At 45.7% G+C, this 14,288-nt stretch overlaps 1 protein-coding gene across 1 annotated transcript in view; it reads left to right on the top strand.

Annotated features, from left to right (window-relative positions):
* The window catches only part of LOC116400771 (GDNF family receptor alpha-2-like), a 54,646-nt gene that overhangs the window by 26,576 nt on the left and 13,782 nt on the right, over positions 1 to 14,288 (top strand). The window contains exons 6-8 of the mRNA XM_031878789.1: positions 10,248 to 10,357; positions 10,709 to 10,849; positions 13,591 to 13,775. Coding sequence (XP_031734649.1) covers positions 10,248 to 10,357; positions 10,709 to 10,849; positions 13,591 to 13,775 — 436 coding nt within the window. The remainder of the gene's footprint in view (positions 1 to 10,247; positions 10,358 to 10,708; positions 10,850 to 13,590; positions 13,776 to 14,288) is intronic.

Raw genomic sequence — 14,288 nt, forward strand, 5'->3', positions numbered from 1 at the left:
GTTACTATCACGAAGAGTTACTATCTCACTAAGAGTTACTATCTCACCACAAGTTACTATCTCACTAAGAGTTGCTATCACACTATGAGTTACTATCTCACTACGAGCTACTATCTCACTACGAGCTACTATCTCACTACGATCTACTATCTCACTAAGAGTTACTATCTCACTAAGAGTTACTATCTCACTACGAGTTACTATCTCACTACGAGTTACTACGAGCATATATACATATATATATAAATATATATATAAACTGATGCTTTCACACAAAGAACAGTCGACTGAAGTTCTTCAGTGTTGGAGGTTGTAGGTCTCTCTGTGTATCCATCAGGACTCATCTAGTGGATGTGGGTCTTTCTGAGTATCAGGTTCCTCATGACCCCTCTGGATGTGGGTCTCTCTGAGTATCAGGTTCCTCATGACCCCTCTGGGTGTGGGTCTCTGTGTATCCAACAGGACTCATCTCGTGGATGTGGGTCTTTTTGAGTATCAGGTTCCTCATGACCCCTCTGGATGTGGGTCTCTCTGAGTATCAGGTTCCTCATGACCCCTCTGGATGTGAGTCTCTCTGAGTATCAGGTTCCTCATGAGCCCCATCACACTGAGAACACCCCCCTAATGACGGTTGTATGAATGCAAACACACTCGGCGGTGCGTCGAGGCGTCTGGAGCTAAACTGCTTCTCCAAACAGCTGAGTGGCGTTTGAAGCCAATCTGGCAGGGGCGCCGCTCCATTAGCCGGTCAGTGAAGTGAGCTGGTGGCCTGATGGAAAGAGATGCTTCTCTTTCTCTGGAGGTCACAGAGGATGCCGGCAAAACACAACAGGAGGCAAACACAAGCTCTCACTTCCTGTCTCTGTGAGTTCACACAAACACAAACACTCTCTGATTCATCTAATTTCCTCCAGGTGTCCCGTCGCCTCACAGGAGAGATGAGATGTCTGTGAGGTGAACCCTGAGGATGATGTGGAGTCCCTCTCTCTCTCTCTCCTCATCCTCATAAGCTATGCAAATATGTAGATATGTAAATGAGTATAGTCCCACTCAGGGACTGTTAATTAAAGAGAACATGGAGACAAAACGAAGCAGCTAATCACCAAACACAGACCTACTTCCTCACAGTGAGCAGAAGGCAGCGAGACGGTGTCACATGATCGGTGATGAATCAAAGAGAACAAACATCTAAACTCTGGAGAGCGTTCATCTCCACAAACACGTCAGGATGCAGTGAAGTCGGCTTCAATAAATCCAGGAGGTAGATTTATTGTTTCACTCCTGTAACAACTCCTTTTCTCTCCCAACGCATCAAATAACGGAGCAAAGTCACTTCTCCTCATGCAGCGTGTTTATGAGACCACAGATGTCACCCGCTGTTGTGTGGACTTCTTTTTGAAGCTTTGACTTCGCCATGTTGGTCATTGCCATCTTGTTTTTTTGTCGTTGCCATCTTGGTTTTGATCGTCGCCATCTTGGTTTTTTGTCGTCGCCATCTTGGTTTTTGGCTGTGGCCATCTTGGCTTTGATCGTCGCCATCTTAGTTTTTGATCATCACCATCTTGGTTTTTGTCTGTCGCCATCTTGGCTTTGATTGTCAGCATCTTAATTTTTGGTCATCACCATCTAGGTTTTTGCAACCAGAAGTGACACTAGAGGGCGGAGCTAAGTCCACCCAGAAGCTGAATAAAACATTTTTAGGACAAAAATGTTACAGTTAATTTTGATGAAGTGAAAACACTGTGAAAGGGTTAAAGTTGTAAGACGAAAACGTGGACACCATCCCAGACCGGACAACGCTCTGGGGTCGACCTGTCAATCGCCGTGTAACCCCGCCCTAAAGCATACCCTGCTTTATGGTCTGTTTGACTCTAAATGGACCATAAGTTACTAAATGAACATCATGCTGTATTGAAGAAGACTTGAAACTAGAGATTGAGACCATAAACTCATGTTTACAATGTTTACTGAGGTAATAAATCAAGAGAGAAGTAGAGTCATTTTCTCATAGACTTCTATACAACCAGAGGAGTCACCCCCTGGTGGACACTAGAGAGGATGCAGCTCTAAGCCTCTGTTGAGAGTCTAACATAGTTTAGAGGACTTCACAGCTGGACTTCATCTTGAACTCTGAATCTTTAACGCCCAGACGAGAACAGCTGGTTTAATGGTCTTCTTTAAAGTTACCATGATCACACCAGATCTCCACGAGAGCTCAACGTCTTCACAGTGAGAGTGAAGTGAGAGGAGACATGATGTTCGTTGTTCAGAGGAGGCTGGTTAGAATCAAAGGGAAACATCTTCCTCTTTTATTCTGAGGCCGAGGTGAAGATCGATCGGTTGCTTCTGGAAATGTTTTCTGAGATCAGTTTCATGTCTACGCATCCAGAGATAAAGGTGGACATGTGTCTTTAGAACTGATCCAGTGTCCTCTCTGTCTTCAGAGATGTAAAGTCAAACGTTATGAAGCTGTAAAGACTCTTTCAGTTCTGTTTTAAAGATCAATGTGTTCATGTTCATGTTCTCACCTCCAGGAAGAACAAGTTAATAACATTAACCATTAATCATACAGTGCTTTTAAACAGTACAGTGTAGTTTATAGCATATTATAAGTTATAAGCACATGTTTGTAGGCACAGCATGCAGTAATCATCTTTAATATACATATACATACTGTGTATATATATATATACATATATATTAGTGCTGGGCAAGTTAACGCATTATTATCGCGTTAACGCATTAATTAATTAACGCCGACAATTATATTATCGCGCGTTAACGCAGTTTTGTTTATTTTTATTATTAAGCAACATTTTTAACACAAGAACCAGGCAGCAAGCAGTGAACAGCTGTGTTCGTGTGGAGTCACTTCCTTCTCCCCCCTGGGTCCAGAACCCCTCCTACACTCCGTCACCATCCTTCACTCTTGTCTCACACACACACACACACACACACACACACACACACACACACACACATGAATAGAGGCGATAATAAAGCATAATATCTGGTCTGACTGTTGGAGATAATTGTATGTGTCGGTCGTACATAATATATATCTATATATATATATATATCTTATATATATATACATCTTATATATATACAACCTATATATATATATATATGTTTCAGTAATGAGGCCGTTTGCCTTTTAATATTCTGATCCTGAACAAAGGAAATCATCACATGTGAAACATAAAGATGTTTATGTTTATATACATGTTTTTAGAGACGATTATATAGATGATTAGATGTTTATTTATAATATATCGATGTTTATATCACAGTTTATATCGATCATATGTGTGGTCGGCACCGTTCCCTCCGTCAGGACATGTTTGTCTTTTAGAACAATTCATCGTGTTGGAGATCAGATCGTCAGCATCAACAGACCAGGACCATGAGGAAGACTGGGACACACCACAGACCAGGACCCTGAGGAAGACTGGGACACACCACAGACCAGGACCCTGAGGAAGACTGAGACACACCACAGACCAGGACCATGAGGAAGACTGGGACACACCACATACCAGGACCATCAGGAAGACTGGGACACACCACAGACCAGGACCCTGAGGAAGACTGAGACACACCACAGACCAGGACCCAGAGGAAGACTGGGACACACCAAAGACCAGGACCGTGAGGAAGACTGGGACACACCACAGACCAGGACCATGAGGAAGACTGGGACACACCACAGACCAGGACCCTGAGTAAGACTGGGACACACCACAGACCAGGACCCTGAGGAAGACTGGGACACACCACAGATCAGGACCCTGAGGAAGACTGGGACACACTACAGACCAGGACCATGAGGAAGACTGGGACACACCACAGACCAGGACCATGATGAAGGCGTGGCCTCCTCCGTGGCCTCCTCCGATCTGGTCAGACCAACCCCGATGGAGTATACGCTGACGAAGGGGACCATCACGGTCCTCACCGTCACCATCACGCGCATTGTTTGGTCCGGCCAGGTGGGCGTAGCCGCTCTAGTCACCCACGAGCCTGGTATTTGCATGGTTCCGTCTCTGCGCCACCCCTCTGGGGTGACTGTAAAGATCTTACTTTTTTCTTTTGCCCTGGCTCCTGTGTGTCCGAAGGTATCCAGGTTTGTGATTTTATAATGAAGATTCATGCCTCGGGCTCCTTCCTCTTTTGGCACCGCGGCGGAATCACAGAAGACTTCCTTGATCAACCTGTTCCAGGAGATAAGCTCCCAGGGTCCCATCCAGCCCTGCCTTACTGCCATGTCTCTGCGGCAGTCTGGTAAGCTTGCTGCCACTGAGGTATACCCTGGTTCGTCAGGGTCACAATAAATCCTGAAGGCTGAAGGGATCTGCACTGCAGCCAGTGGTGGGTAGGTGACCTCTGCCTGGGCTGGGCTGTATGGCCAATTCCTCCACACCGACTCTCTCCAAGTTCCCCTAGGCCCAGCTCTCTGGCTCCCGCTTGCCTCCAGCGGTTCCCCGTTCGATGGGTCGAGAGATGGTGCAGAGGGTACCCCGGGCTCCTCATGAACTGTTTCAGCAGGAGCCTCCGCACCCCCGTCTTCCCACGAGGCTGGTACCAAGGTCTGTAGGGGCTCAAGGAACTTTCTCACCTGCCATCCCTCTGCGGTACCAGCCTGCACCAGTTTTCCGCTTCTCTGGAGAAGGGTGCATGAGCCACAGAGGTGCAGCCGATGTCCGTCCCATTGGCAGACACAATCCCCAAGGTCCAGCTTTGTTCCTCGTAGATCCCACTGGGTGATGATGGTTAACCTGGGTAACGTCTCCACATGGCACATGCCGCATATATATGCATCCATAACCTTCACCGGCTTATGGTGCATGTTTTTAAACTCTTTTCTTTTCCCGGTATTACGAAGCGGTTTCTGGTTTCCGGGTCCCTCCCATTGAACTGCAAGGGTGGTCGGCAGCAGGCAGACCACGCAATCTCTCTTTAGTTCTCTCCATTGTAACACCTCCTTTTATCCGGAGAGAAATCCCCTCTTTGCATATCCCACCTCCTGCATCCCTGTAGGACATTGTCTGCAGGCCTTCACTCGCCGTAGGGCTTCTGGCCCCGTTCAAGGTCTCTGGTCTTCTTGGCACGTGGGTTTCCACTTCGGTCTGCACCGCTACTGCGCGGGAGACGACGGCTTGTGCCTCTTTCCTTCTCGTGGTTCTCTCTTCGCTCGAGTGGGCCTGCGGAGGTCTCAAGTTTTGGCTCGAAGGACCAGGTGTCGAATCTCGATAGCTCCCCCGTTCCTCTGCCTCCTTTTTCGGGTCCGGTGTGGAGATGGGTCGGAGTCGGATTGCACTGCCGTTCTACTTGTCCTCCAACCGACGCCCTATCCTCTTCTGGATGAAGCTCGAGTAGGTGTTGTTGGACGGAGTCGTCCCAGGTGGCCCATCCTCTCCCAAGCAGGATGACCTGATGCCGGACGTTGCCTTCTTCTGTGTCTTTATCCGGTGTCTTCTTGCTCGTCCTCCTCCTGGTCGCCGCTGCCGTCCGGTGGCTGGTCCGCTGGCTCGATCCGAGGGGTCGCCCCCGGCTCCGGGCTGGTTCCTGAACCGCCTGGTCCGTTCGGCTGCTCTTCCATCTTGGACTTTGTCTTTGTCTTTGTTGTCTCGAGTTGCCTTCCTCCCAAAGCCTCTCGTTGGCCGTTGAGTAAGGGATGGGATCAGGCTCTGGCCCCTCTGCAGTGTCGGATGAGTCTGGTCGATGCTCCGCCGACGTCTGCGGCTTCTCCTGTGCTGGCTTGTATCTACCACACACAGCTTCGATGCGTCGGATGTCTCGCAGTCGAACTTCACTGAGGCTTGGGCAGGATTACTTTTTACACAAGTCTCACAGTTTTACACAGCAGCCTCTCTCGGCCGCCGGGATTCTTCTTGGACTCAATGTACTCCTTTTCCGTCAAGTTCGGGCACCACGTGTTAGATCCGGGGGTTTTACGGGCCCGATACGGGGCTAACTACTTACTCAGCTCTCTATTAAAAGATTGGCGAGCTGGTGTTCTGTGAGGAAACTCGCCTGGCTCTGCTCACTACCGTTACTCCTACGTCTACCCTGCTTCCTCCGGTAACGTACACTCAGCCGAGGGGCCACCCTGGCCGGGCGCTTTTACCAGTCGCGTCAGTTATGGCAGCTTTCCTCTTCTGGATCCAGGCTCTTGGTAAATTGCCAGGTTAGATTTTAATGGCTAGGAATTTACTAAAACCGTAAGGGGCTGTTAAGTGGACCGGTCATTAGGATAACCATTCAGAACTCTGTTGTTAAACATACATTAGATTTAACCTTTTACTGCCACGAGGAACTTTTACTACCTAAGCAAATGAATTCTCTTGAGAAATTTACTTTAAATGCAGATTAGATATTTATTGCAGGATATATTTAGCAGGGGCACAGCAACAGCTCACATAAAATAATACTATACTCAATTCGATTCATTTACAATTTCTTCTTAGATAATACTCATTAATTTTCGATGCCGAGGCGGCTCGGCGGAGCCGGATTGACGATGTGATAAATCCTTTTGGGGGTTTTCAGAAGCAAAGTTCCGGCCGAACCTTCGGCTCCTCCTGCGCGGCCAACGAAGTCCGTTCAGTGATCCTTCAGGCTCAGTACAAAGTCTTTAGGGCGGCCGTGTCTATCCGTTGTCCGGTTGTTAATGTCAAACAGGGGGGAGAGGAAAATCTCCGTCTTTGGATCTTCGTTCACGAACGGCTGTCTCCTTTCCGTGAACAGAGACGAAGTCCTCCGATGCTGCTGTCGAACGAGATCCAGTGTTTCTCCGTGGAGCACTTGGCTGGCTCCCGCGATGAATCCCGCCTTGCTGTTTGCAAGTCTCTCTTTTTATAACACTTTTGGGCTGTCTCTCCCCCCACTCCCCAACACTCCCTAACTCGGCACATGATTATCATGACATCATTGATTTCATATATGGGTTCGGAAACCACCCAAACTTTCCTGTGTGTGTGCTCTTTCTTCCTCAATTCTCCGAGTGTGTGTCCGGTTACATCTGTGCATACACACCCAACATCTGTTATGACCTCAGATGTTAAGGCCCCCACCCAGTTCCCCTTACATCAGCTCTTACTACACACACAGACTTCACTTTACTCAGGTTTCTACACATACATTATTATTATCAGTTTACATTTGTTAAATCACTTCATCCTTATGTAATACACACTTGCTTTTAAAATGATTAATAGATTTCATCCTTTAAACTATAAGTATACGCTTTTGTGTCCCTTTAGCCTGATTCCGCACATATATTTTAACAATTATTTTTCTCAGTTTTCACATTTAACTGGATGGATTATAAATAATACATAGAAATACATAAATAAATGTTCTTCTCATTTCAAGTACAATAAGGTCTGGACATAAAGAAAGCTTTTTAATGTGCATCTTAAAATAAAGTAATTCATTTTAGAAAAATTTATTTCACTGAATTGTTTTGCAGCTTTAAATTCAGTTCATTCAGGTGTGAAGTGATGTCAATCAAAAAGCCACAATATTATATTTTTCTCATCATCTAAAAAGATAAATCAGTGAGCATGGACTTTATCTGTGGTTATTAACACTTGTTTCAGCTCTATTCTCTCTGTGAACATCACTGAACAGTGAACTCATGAGTTAGGATTCTGATCATATTTGGCTCTTAGGTTTATTTTCTGTGTCTTCATTTAGATGTGAGTGGGAACGTTTGTTCAAAGAGTTGTGCTTTGTCTTGTAGTGCGCTTCATTTGCCGCTTTTATCAATAGTTACGATTTCTGAACATATGAGACACGCTGGTTTTAACTGCCTGTGGGAAGAATTAACATATAAGAGTCTGTTCATTCTTGCTTATGAATTATATTCTCTCTGAACACGTTCCTCTTTTTGGAGAACGTCATGTGAGATAATCTCTGATTAGCGCAATTTTCCTGCTCTTGTTTCTATTTCCTCGTCTCAGCCCCGTGTGTCACGGTGTGTGTACATCTCATCTCACTCAAGTCAGGAAACTTGTCAGAATACTCACATTTGATTGGCTGAGCTGTATCACGTGATGTGATTTACGCATTGGTCGGTGTGTCCTGCACCGCCGAACAAGTGCCGTAACAGCTAAATAAGATGCGCCGGTTCAGGTACAATCTCGCTGCCTAATATGTATGATTCCGAGCTATCGATTTTAGGTCCTGGGTCCGGATGCAACTGCGTCTGGGTCCGGATCCGGACCGCGTTCCGCCAGTTGGGGACCCCTGCTGTAGGACCTGGGTCTGACTCTGTGATACATAAACACAAAGAGAAGATGGGATTATGTACCTTCATAATATCATTCCATATAATAATAATATAAAGATACATAATGATATAAAGAGATAATGTCTTGTTCATATCTTTTATAGATTCATGGTTGATGGATTCAAGATCCTGACGGGTGGAGGTGTGTGTGTGTGTGTGTGTGTGTGTGTGTGTGTGTGAGAGAGAGAGAGAGAGAGAGTGTGTGTGTGTCTCTCACACAGAGACAGAAAGTGAGAACGAGACTGGAGGAAAGTGTGTGTGTGTCAGCGTGGACTATGGTTGTGTCTTTTGTCTCGAGCTGACAACGTTGGCAGGGTTACTTGAGCAGGACAACACACACACAGTGAGACGCACTCACACACACGCACTCACACACACTCACACACACACACAGTGACCTCTGTGTGAAAGTCAAAAGCACAGCACTCAGATCTGTCAAACTACATCATTTCCTGCAGCTGACAGACGAGAGAACACAAACACTTTCTCAGTGACCCGTGTGTGAGTTGTGTTTGTGTCATGCATTCACACACATTCACTCACACACACACACACACACACACACACACACACACACACACAGATGATGACATGTTCTCAACACCCTGCTGATCGGACCATACGACGTCCTTCACCTTCCTCCTCCTAGTCGTCTCTGTAACAGTCTTCTTCTTCTTCTTCTGCTTCTTGTTCTTCTTCTTCTTCTTCTTCTTCTGCTTCTTCTTCTTCTTCTTCTTCTTTTTCTTCATCTTCTTCTTCATCTTCTTCTTCCTTTACATCCTCTTCTTCCTTTGCATCCTCTTCTTCTTCTTCTTCTTCATCTTCTTTTTCTTCATCTTCTTCTTCCTTTACATCCTCTTCTTCTTCCTCATCCTCTTTCTTTTTCTTCTTCTTCTGCTTCTTCTTCTGCTTCTTCTTCCTTTACATCCTCTTCTTCTTCTTTTTCTTCTTCTTCTTCTTCATCTTCTTTTTCTTCATCTTCTTCTTCCTTTACATCCTCTTCTTCTTCATCCTCTTTTTCTTTTTCTTCTTCTTCTGCTTCTTCTTCTTCTTCTTCTGCTTCTTCTTATTCTTCTTCTTCTGCTTCTGCTTCTTCTTCTTTTTCTTCATCTTCTTCCTTTACATCCTCTTCTTCTTTTTCTTCTTCTTCTTTTTCATCTTCTTTTTCTTAATCTTCTTCTTCCTTTACATCCTCTTCTTCTTCTTCATCTTCTTTTTATTTTTCTTCTTCTTCTTCTTCTGCTTCTTCTTCTGCTTCTTCTTTTTCTTCATCTTCTTCTTCCTTTACATCCTTGTTACGTGCCGTGTGTTGTTGTTGTGCTCTCTCTGATTACACGCAGTGTCCTCTCGGGTGCCGCCCATTACTAGAGGCCAGCTGCGCCCAATCAATGATCGGAGACGTGGTTAAAAGGAGAGGAGCTCCGGAAGGACAGCTTTCTTCTGGGGCAGAAGCCGCAACCAAGCCGCAGAGAGTGGTGCCGTGGATCCCTCCGGGTACAGCCGTGTGGGCTGTTGTCGCCATCGTGTTGGTGTCATTATCACTTTGAGTCGCCCTCTGACTATCAGAGGGTAGTTTTCTTTTGCCGCGGGCTTATTTCCAATAAACTATCCTTTGTTAAAACCCTTCGCAGTGCTCTCGCTCTCTCTTCCCCCGGGTAAATTAACACCGTTACTCCCCGCATCCCTTAGATGCCTAAAAGGGGAACGTAACAATCCTCTTCTTCTTCTTCATCTTCTTTTTCTTTTTCTTCCTCTTCTTCTGCTTCTTCTTCTTCTTTTTCTTCTTCATCTTCTTTTTCTTCATCATCTTCTTCCTTTAAATCCTCTTCTTCTTCTTCTTCTTCTTTTTCTTCATCTTCTTCTTCCTTTACATCCTCTTCTTCTTCTTCTTCTTCTTCTTCTTCTTCTTTTTCTTCTTCTTCTTCTTTTTCTTCATCTTCTTCTTCTTCAGGTCTCGGCTCGCTGACTTCCACATGAACTGCCAGATGACGTCTCACAGCGTCACCAGCTGTCCTCACGATAACTATCACGGCTGCCTGATGTCCTACGTTGGCCTCATCGGTGACTTCTCATTTTATTTATTGTGTTATTGTTTATTAGGACGTGGCTGTAAACCCTGTTTCCTGTTTAATGAGCATATTTCATCATATTTTAGGAACAAAGGGGACTTTTGTGTTCTGATAATTCCACCAAACCTCAGTCTTCTTTTTCCTTTACGGTTGTTATTTTGAGAGGATTTACAGTCGCCTTTTGTTGGAGAAACACTGCAGGTGACTCACTTCCTCGCTGGAAATCATACACTGATTCAAATCCCAATTTTCCAAAATCCTCTTTCGCTTTCTTCCTGACTAATCTGCCTCCTACTTCCCATTCCTCCCCTTCATGAACTCCCTCTCTCTCTTTCTATCTCAGGCTCTGACGTGACGCCCAACTACAGCGACAGCAGTCCGTCCAACATCACCATGAGCCTGTGGTGCACCTGCAGGGGAACGGCCAATCAGGAGGGCCGGTGTGACGCCTTCCACCGGGACTTCACTCACAACACCTGCCTCAGTGAGTCCTCGCTGTGTGCGACAGATATAGACTCATGAAGTCATCGCTAGTCGGGTCACATTGGAGAGAAAAGTTGAGTTCACCTACAGATTCAGATCTTCTCTTTGGCCAGAAATAACAAATATAAAATACTCAAACTCTAAATATCTCAATACTGTAGATCTTCAACACATTTTAACATGTTTATTATATACTTTCTGTTTCCCAACATTAATATGTGCAGTGTTTTATTGTTCAGGATATTTATTCTGTCCAAAGTCCTTGAGAGAGCTGTTGCATCACAACTCAAGTCCCACCTCAATCTCCATAATCTCTACGAACCCTTCCAATCCGGCTTCCGTTCAAAACACAGCACTGAAACCGCCCTACTGAAAGTCACAAATGACATACTTCTCTCTGCTGACTCTGGCTTCCTCACCATCCTCATCCTCCTTGACCTCAGCGCCACCTTCGACACTATCAACCACTCCATCCTCCTCTCACGTCTCCAGTACTCCCTTGGCATAACTGGCACTGCCCTCTCCTGGTTCACCTCATATCTCTCAGACCGACATCAATTCATTGCAATAAACAACTGTAAATCCTCTACCTCCCCAGTCACCCACGGTGTCCCCCAAGGTTCCGTGCTTGGTCCCCTCCTCTTCATCATTTACATCCTTCCCCTTGGACAAATCATCCGTCGTCATGGTCTCAACTTTCACTGCTAAGCTGACGACACCCAACTCTACTTCTCCACCAAGACCATCACCTCCGTCACCCACTCCACTCTCACCACCTGTCTCACTGATATAAAATCATGGATGCAACAGAACTTTCTCAAACTCAACTGCAACAAATCTGAAATACTCATCATCGGCCCTAACTCCCTCACCCGTTCAGCCCAGCCCTTCTCCCTAAACATTGATGGCTCCATTGTCACCCCCTCCACCCAGGTCCGCAACCTTGGTATCATCCTCGACCCCACCCTCTCTTTTCTACCCCACGCCAACCACATCACCAAGACTGCCTTCTTTCACCTCAGGAACATTGCACGCCTCCGACCCTCCCTGTCCTCTGCCGCCACCGAAATTCTCATCCATGCCCTCATAACCTCCAGACTCGACTACTGCAACAGCATCCTCTATGGTTCTGCCAACAAAGTCCTCAATAAACTCCAATATGTTCAGAACTCTGCCGCGCGACTGCTCACTTCCACCCGCCGCTATGAACACATCACCCAGGTCCTTCACGACCTCCACTGGCTCCTGGTCAAATACAGACTCGACTTCAAAATACTACTCACCACCTACAAAGCCCTAAACAACCTGGCCCCTCCCTACCTTTCAGACCTCCTCCCCCTCCACGCCCAAACCCGTTGCCTCAGATCCGCCGGTGCAAACACTCTGAAGACCATCAGAACCAAGCGCCGGACCTGGGGTGACAGGGCCTTCTCAGCTGCTGCACCTCCCCTCTGGAACGCCCTCCCCATCCACATCCGTGAGGCTCCCTCCCTATCATCATTCAAACAAGCCCTCAAAACCCACCTCTTCAAACTCGCCTTCACCTGCTAACCCCTGCACCCTACCCTCCTTTACATGACCCATTCAGCATAGCTTCTCCAGTCATTCTTTTTTAGTTTATTAGTTTTTTTTTGTTTGTTTGTTTGTTCTGTTTGTCTCTGCCTTGTAAAGCGTCTTTGGGTATCTTGAAAAGCGCTATATAAAATTGATTTATTATTATTATTATTATTCTTTTAAAGCTAAAGTTACGGATGTAACTACGGTTCTATGAATCCTGGATGACCGCTGAAGGCAGAGCTTCACACTGGATACCCTCACACGCAGGTCGAGCCTTTATATCAACAAAGTCACGTGTGACCCCGGAAGACCTCAGCCGGGTATAAGTTCCGGTGAGAGGGGAGCGAGGATGCTGTCTTCACTCGGATGGTCCCTGTAAATATCGGTGTTTCACCAAGTTAACCTGAGGGAGGACACTCTGCTAAAGTAAATGTACACAATCTCAATATCAACTTATTCTAACAAGTTAACCTGAGCAGGAACTCTCTCTCACTGACGCGGTACGTCTTTAATCTAGCCAACGGCGAGCAGACACGCTCTCGTTAGCACGCCACTCAATTAGCTCGAGCTAAAGCGCTCTGCCAACCGTAGAAAACGAACAAACAGTAACTCTAATGTTATGGAAACGATGTTAATCGATCTCACCGATTGATGCTTCTCATAAGAGGGACAGTTTGGCTACAAGCGACGAGCTCCAAGAATCTTTAATCGTAGACAAATGTAGCTTAAGCAAATGCAACCATGGTAGTTAGCCTGAGTAAGCGAGAAGATGAAAAAGAGTGATCTCAGGGATAACACCGAAACCAATCCAATCCGAGGTCACACGTGACTGTTGATTTAAAGACTGGTAGATATCCGGTGTGAAGCTCTGCCTCTGGCGGTCAGTAAGGATGAAATATAAGTTGCTTTAGACGGTGAGTCCCTTTGACTCCCTGTTACAGATAAAAACAGACCTGAGGACGTCCAGCAGACATTCCACATATTTGGACGTATTTTAGATTGATCTTTGCTCACCTATTCTGTGAGCAGCATGAAACGTTTGAATGGGAGTAGAAGACACATAAGACGATGAACAGAAAACCCTTTTTAACGTGTGATAAAGTGCTTCAGATAGAGATTACTCCTCCAGTAAATGACAGGAAGTGAGATGAGTTGTCTTCCTCATGTTTCTCTCTTGTTCCACAGAAAACGCCATCCAGTCGTTTGGTTACGGGGCAGAGGGAGGAACTCTTCTGGTGACCGAGCCATCATCTACCTTCTTCCCCCCCGCCCGGCCACCAATCATCTCTAAACCCGCCCCCTCTCTACACGGCGACGCCATCAAACCCCTGGACAGCGCCTGTTTGTTCTCTACCTGTGCTAACCTGCAGGTCAGTTCTTCTCTTTTCTGTTAGATGAAAACATGTTTCATTGAAGGCTGAATGACATTTATATTTATTATTTATTAACGTTGTGAGATGTATCATGTGAACTGAAAACAACCAGTAATTATCCCCCTCTGGTGGACCCAGAGGCTCCTCTGGAACAACGCTTTGTACATTTTAACGTTTGAGAGCAAAACTAAGAAGCTTCATCTACGAACAACTTTGTGCTCAAGTGAATGACTGAATCATGAACTCACTGATCCTCATCCAGCGAATCGCCGTCTCTGACCCGTCAAGTTGAATGACGTAATTATTGTTTATTTTGAAAAGACTCTATATACTCTCGACATATTCAGAGTGTTGCAGGACATTAGTATGAAAACGAACAAAAGATGAGAAGTAACTTTTAGTAAGAAATCATAATGAATGATGTGGACGATATGCTGAGGATATGCTGATATGCTGACAAAACATATGTGATATAAAGACATAATATATGTAATATAAAGACATAATATA

The sequence above is a fragment of the Anarrhichthys ocellatus genome, unplaced genomic scaffold (genome assembly GCF_004355925.1).
Source record: "Anarrhichthys ocellatus isolate YVR2014 unplaced genomic scaffold, GSC_Weel_1.0 scaffold202, whole genome shotgun sequence".
Taxonomy (NCBI): Eukaryota; Metazoa; Chordata; class Actinopteri; order Perciformes; family Anarhichadidae; genus Anarrhichthys; species Anarrhichthys ocellatus.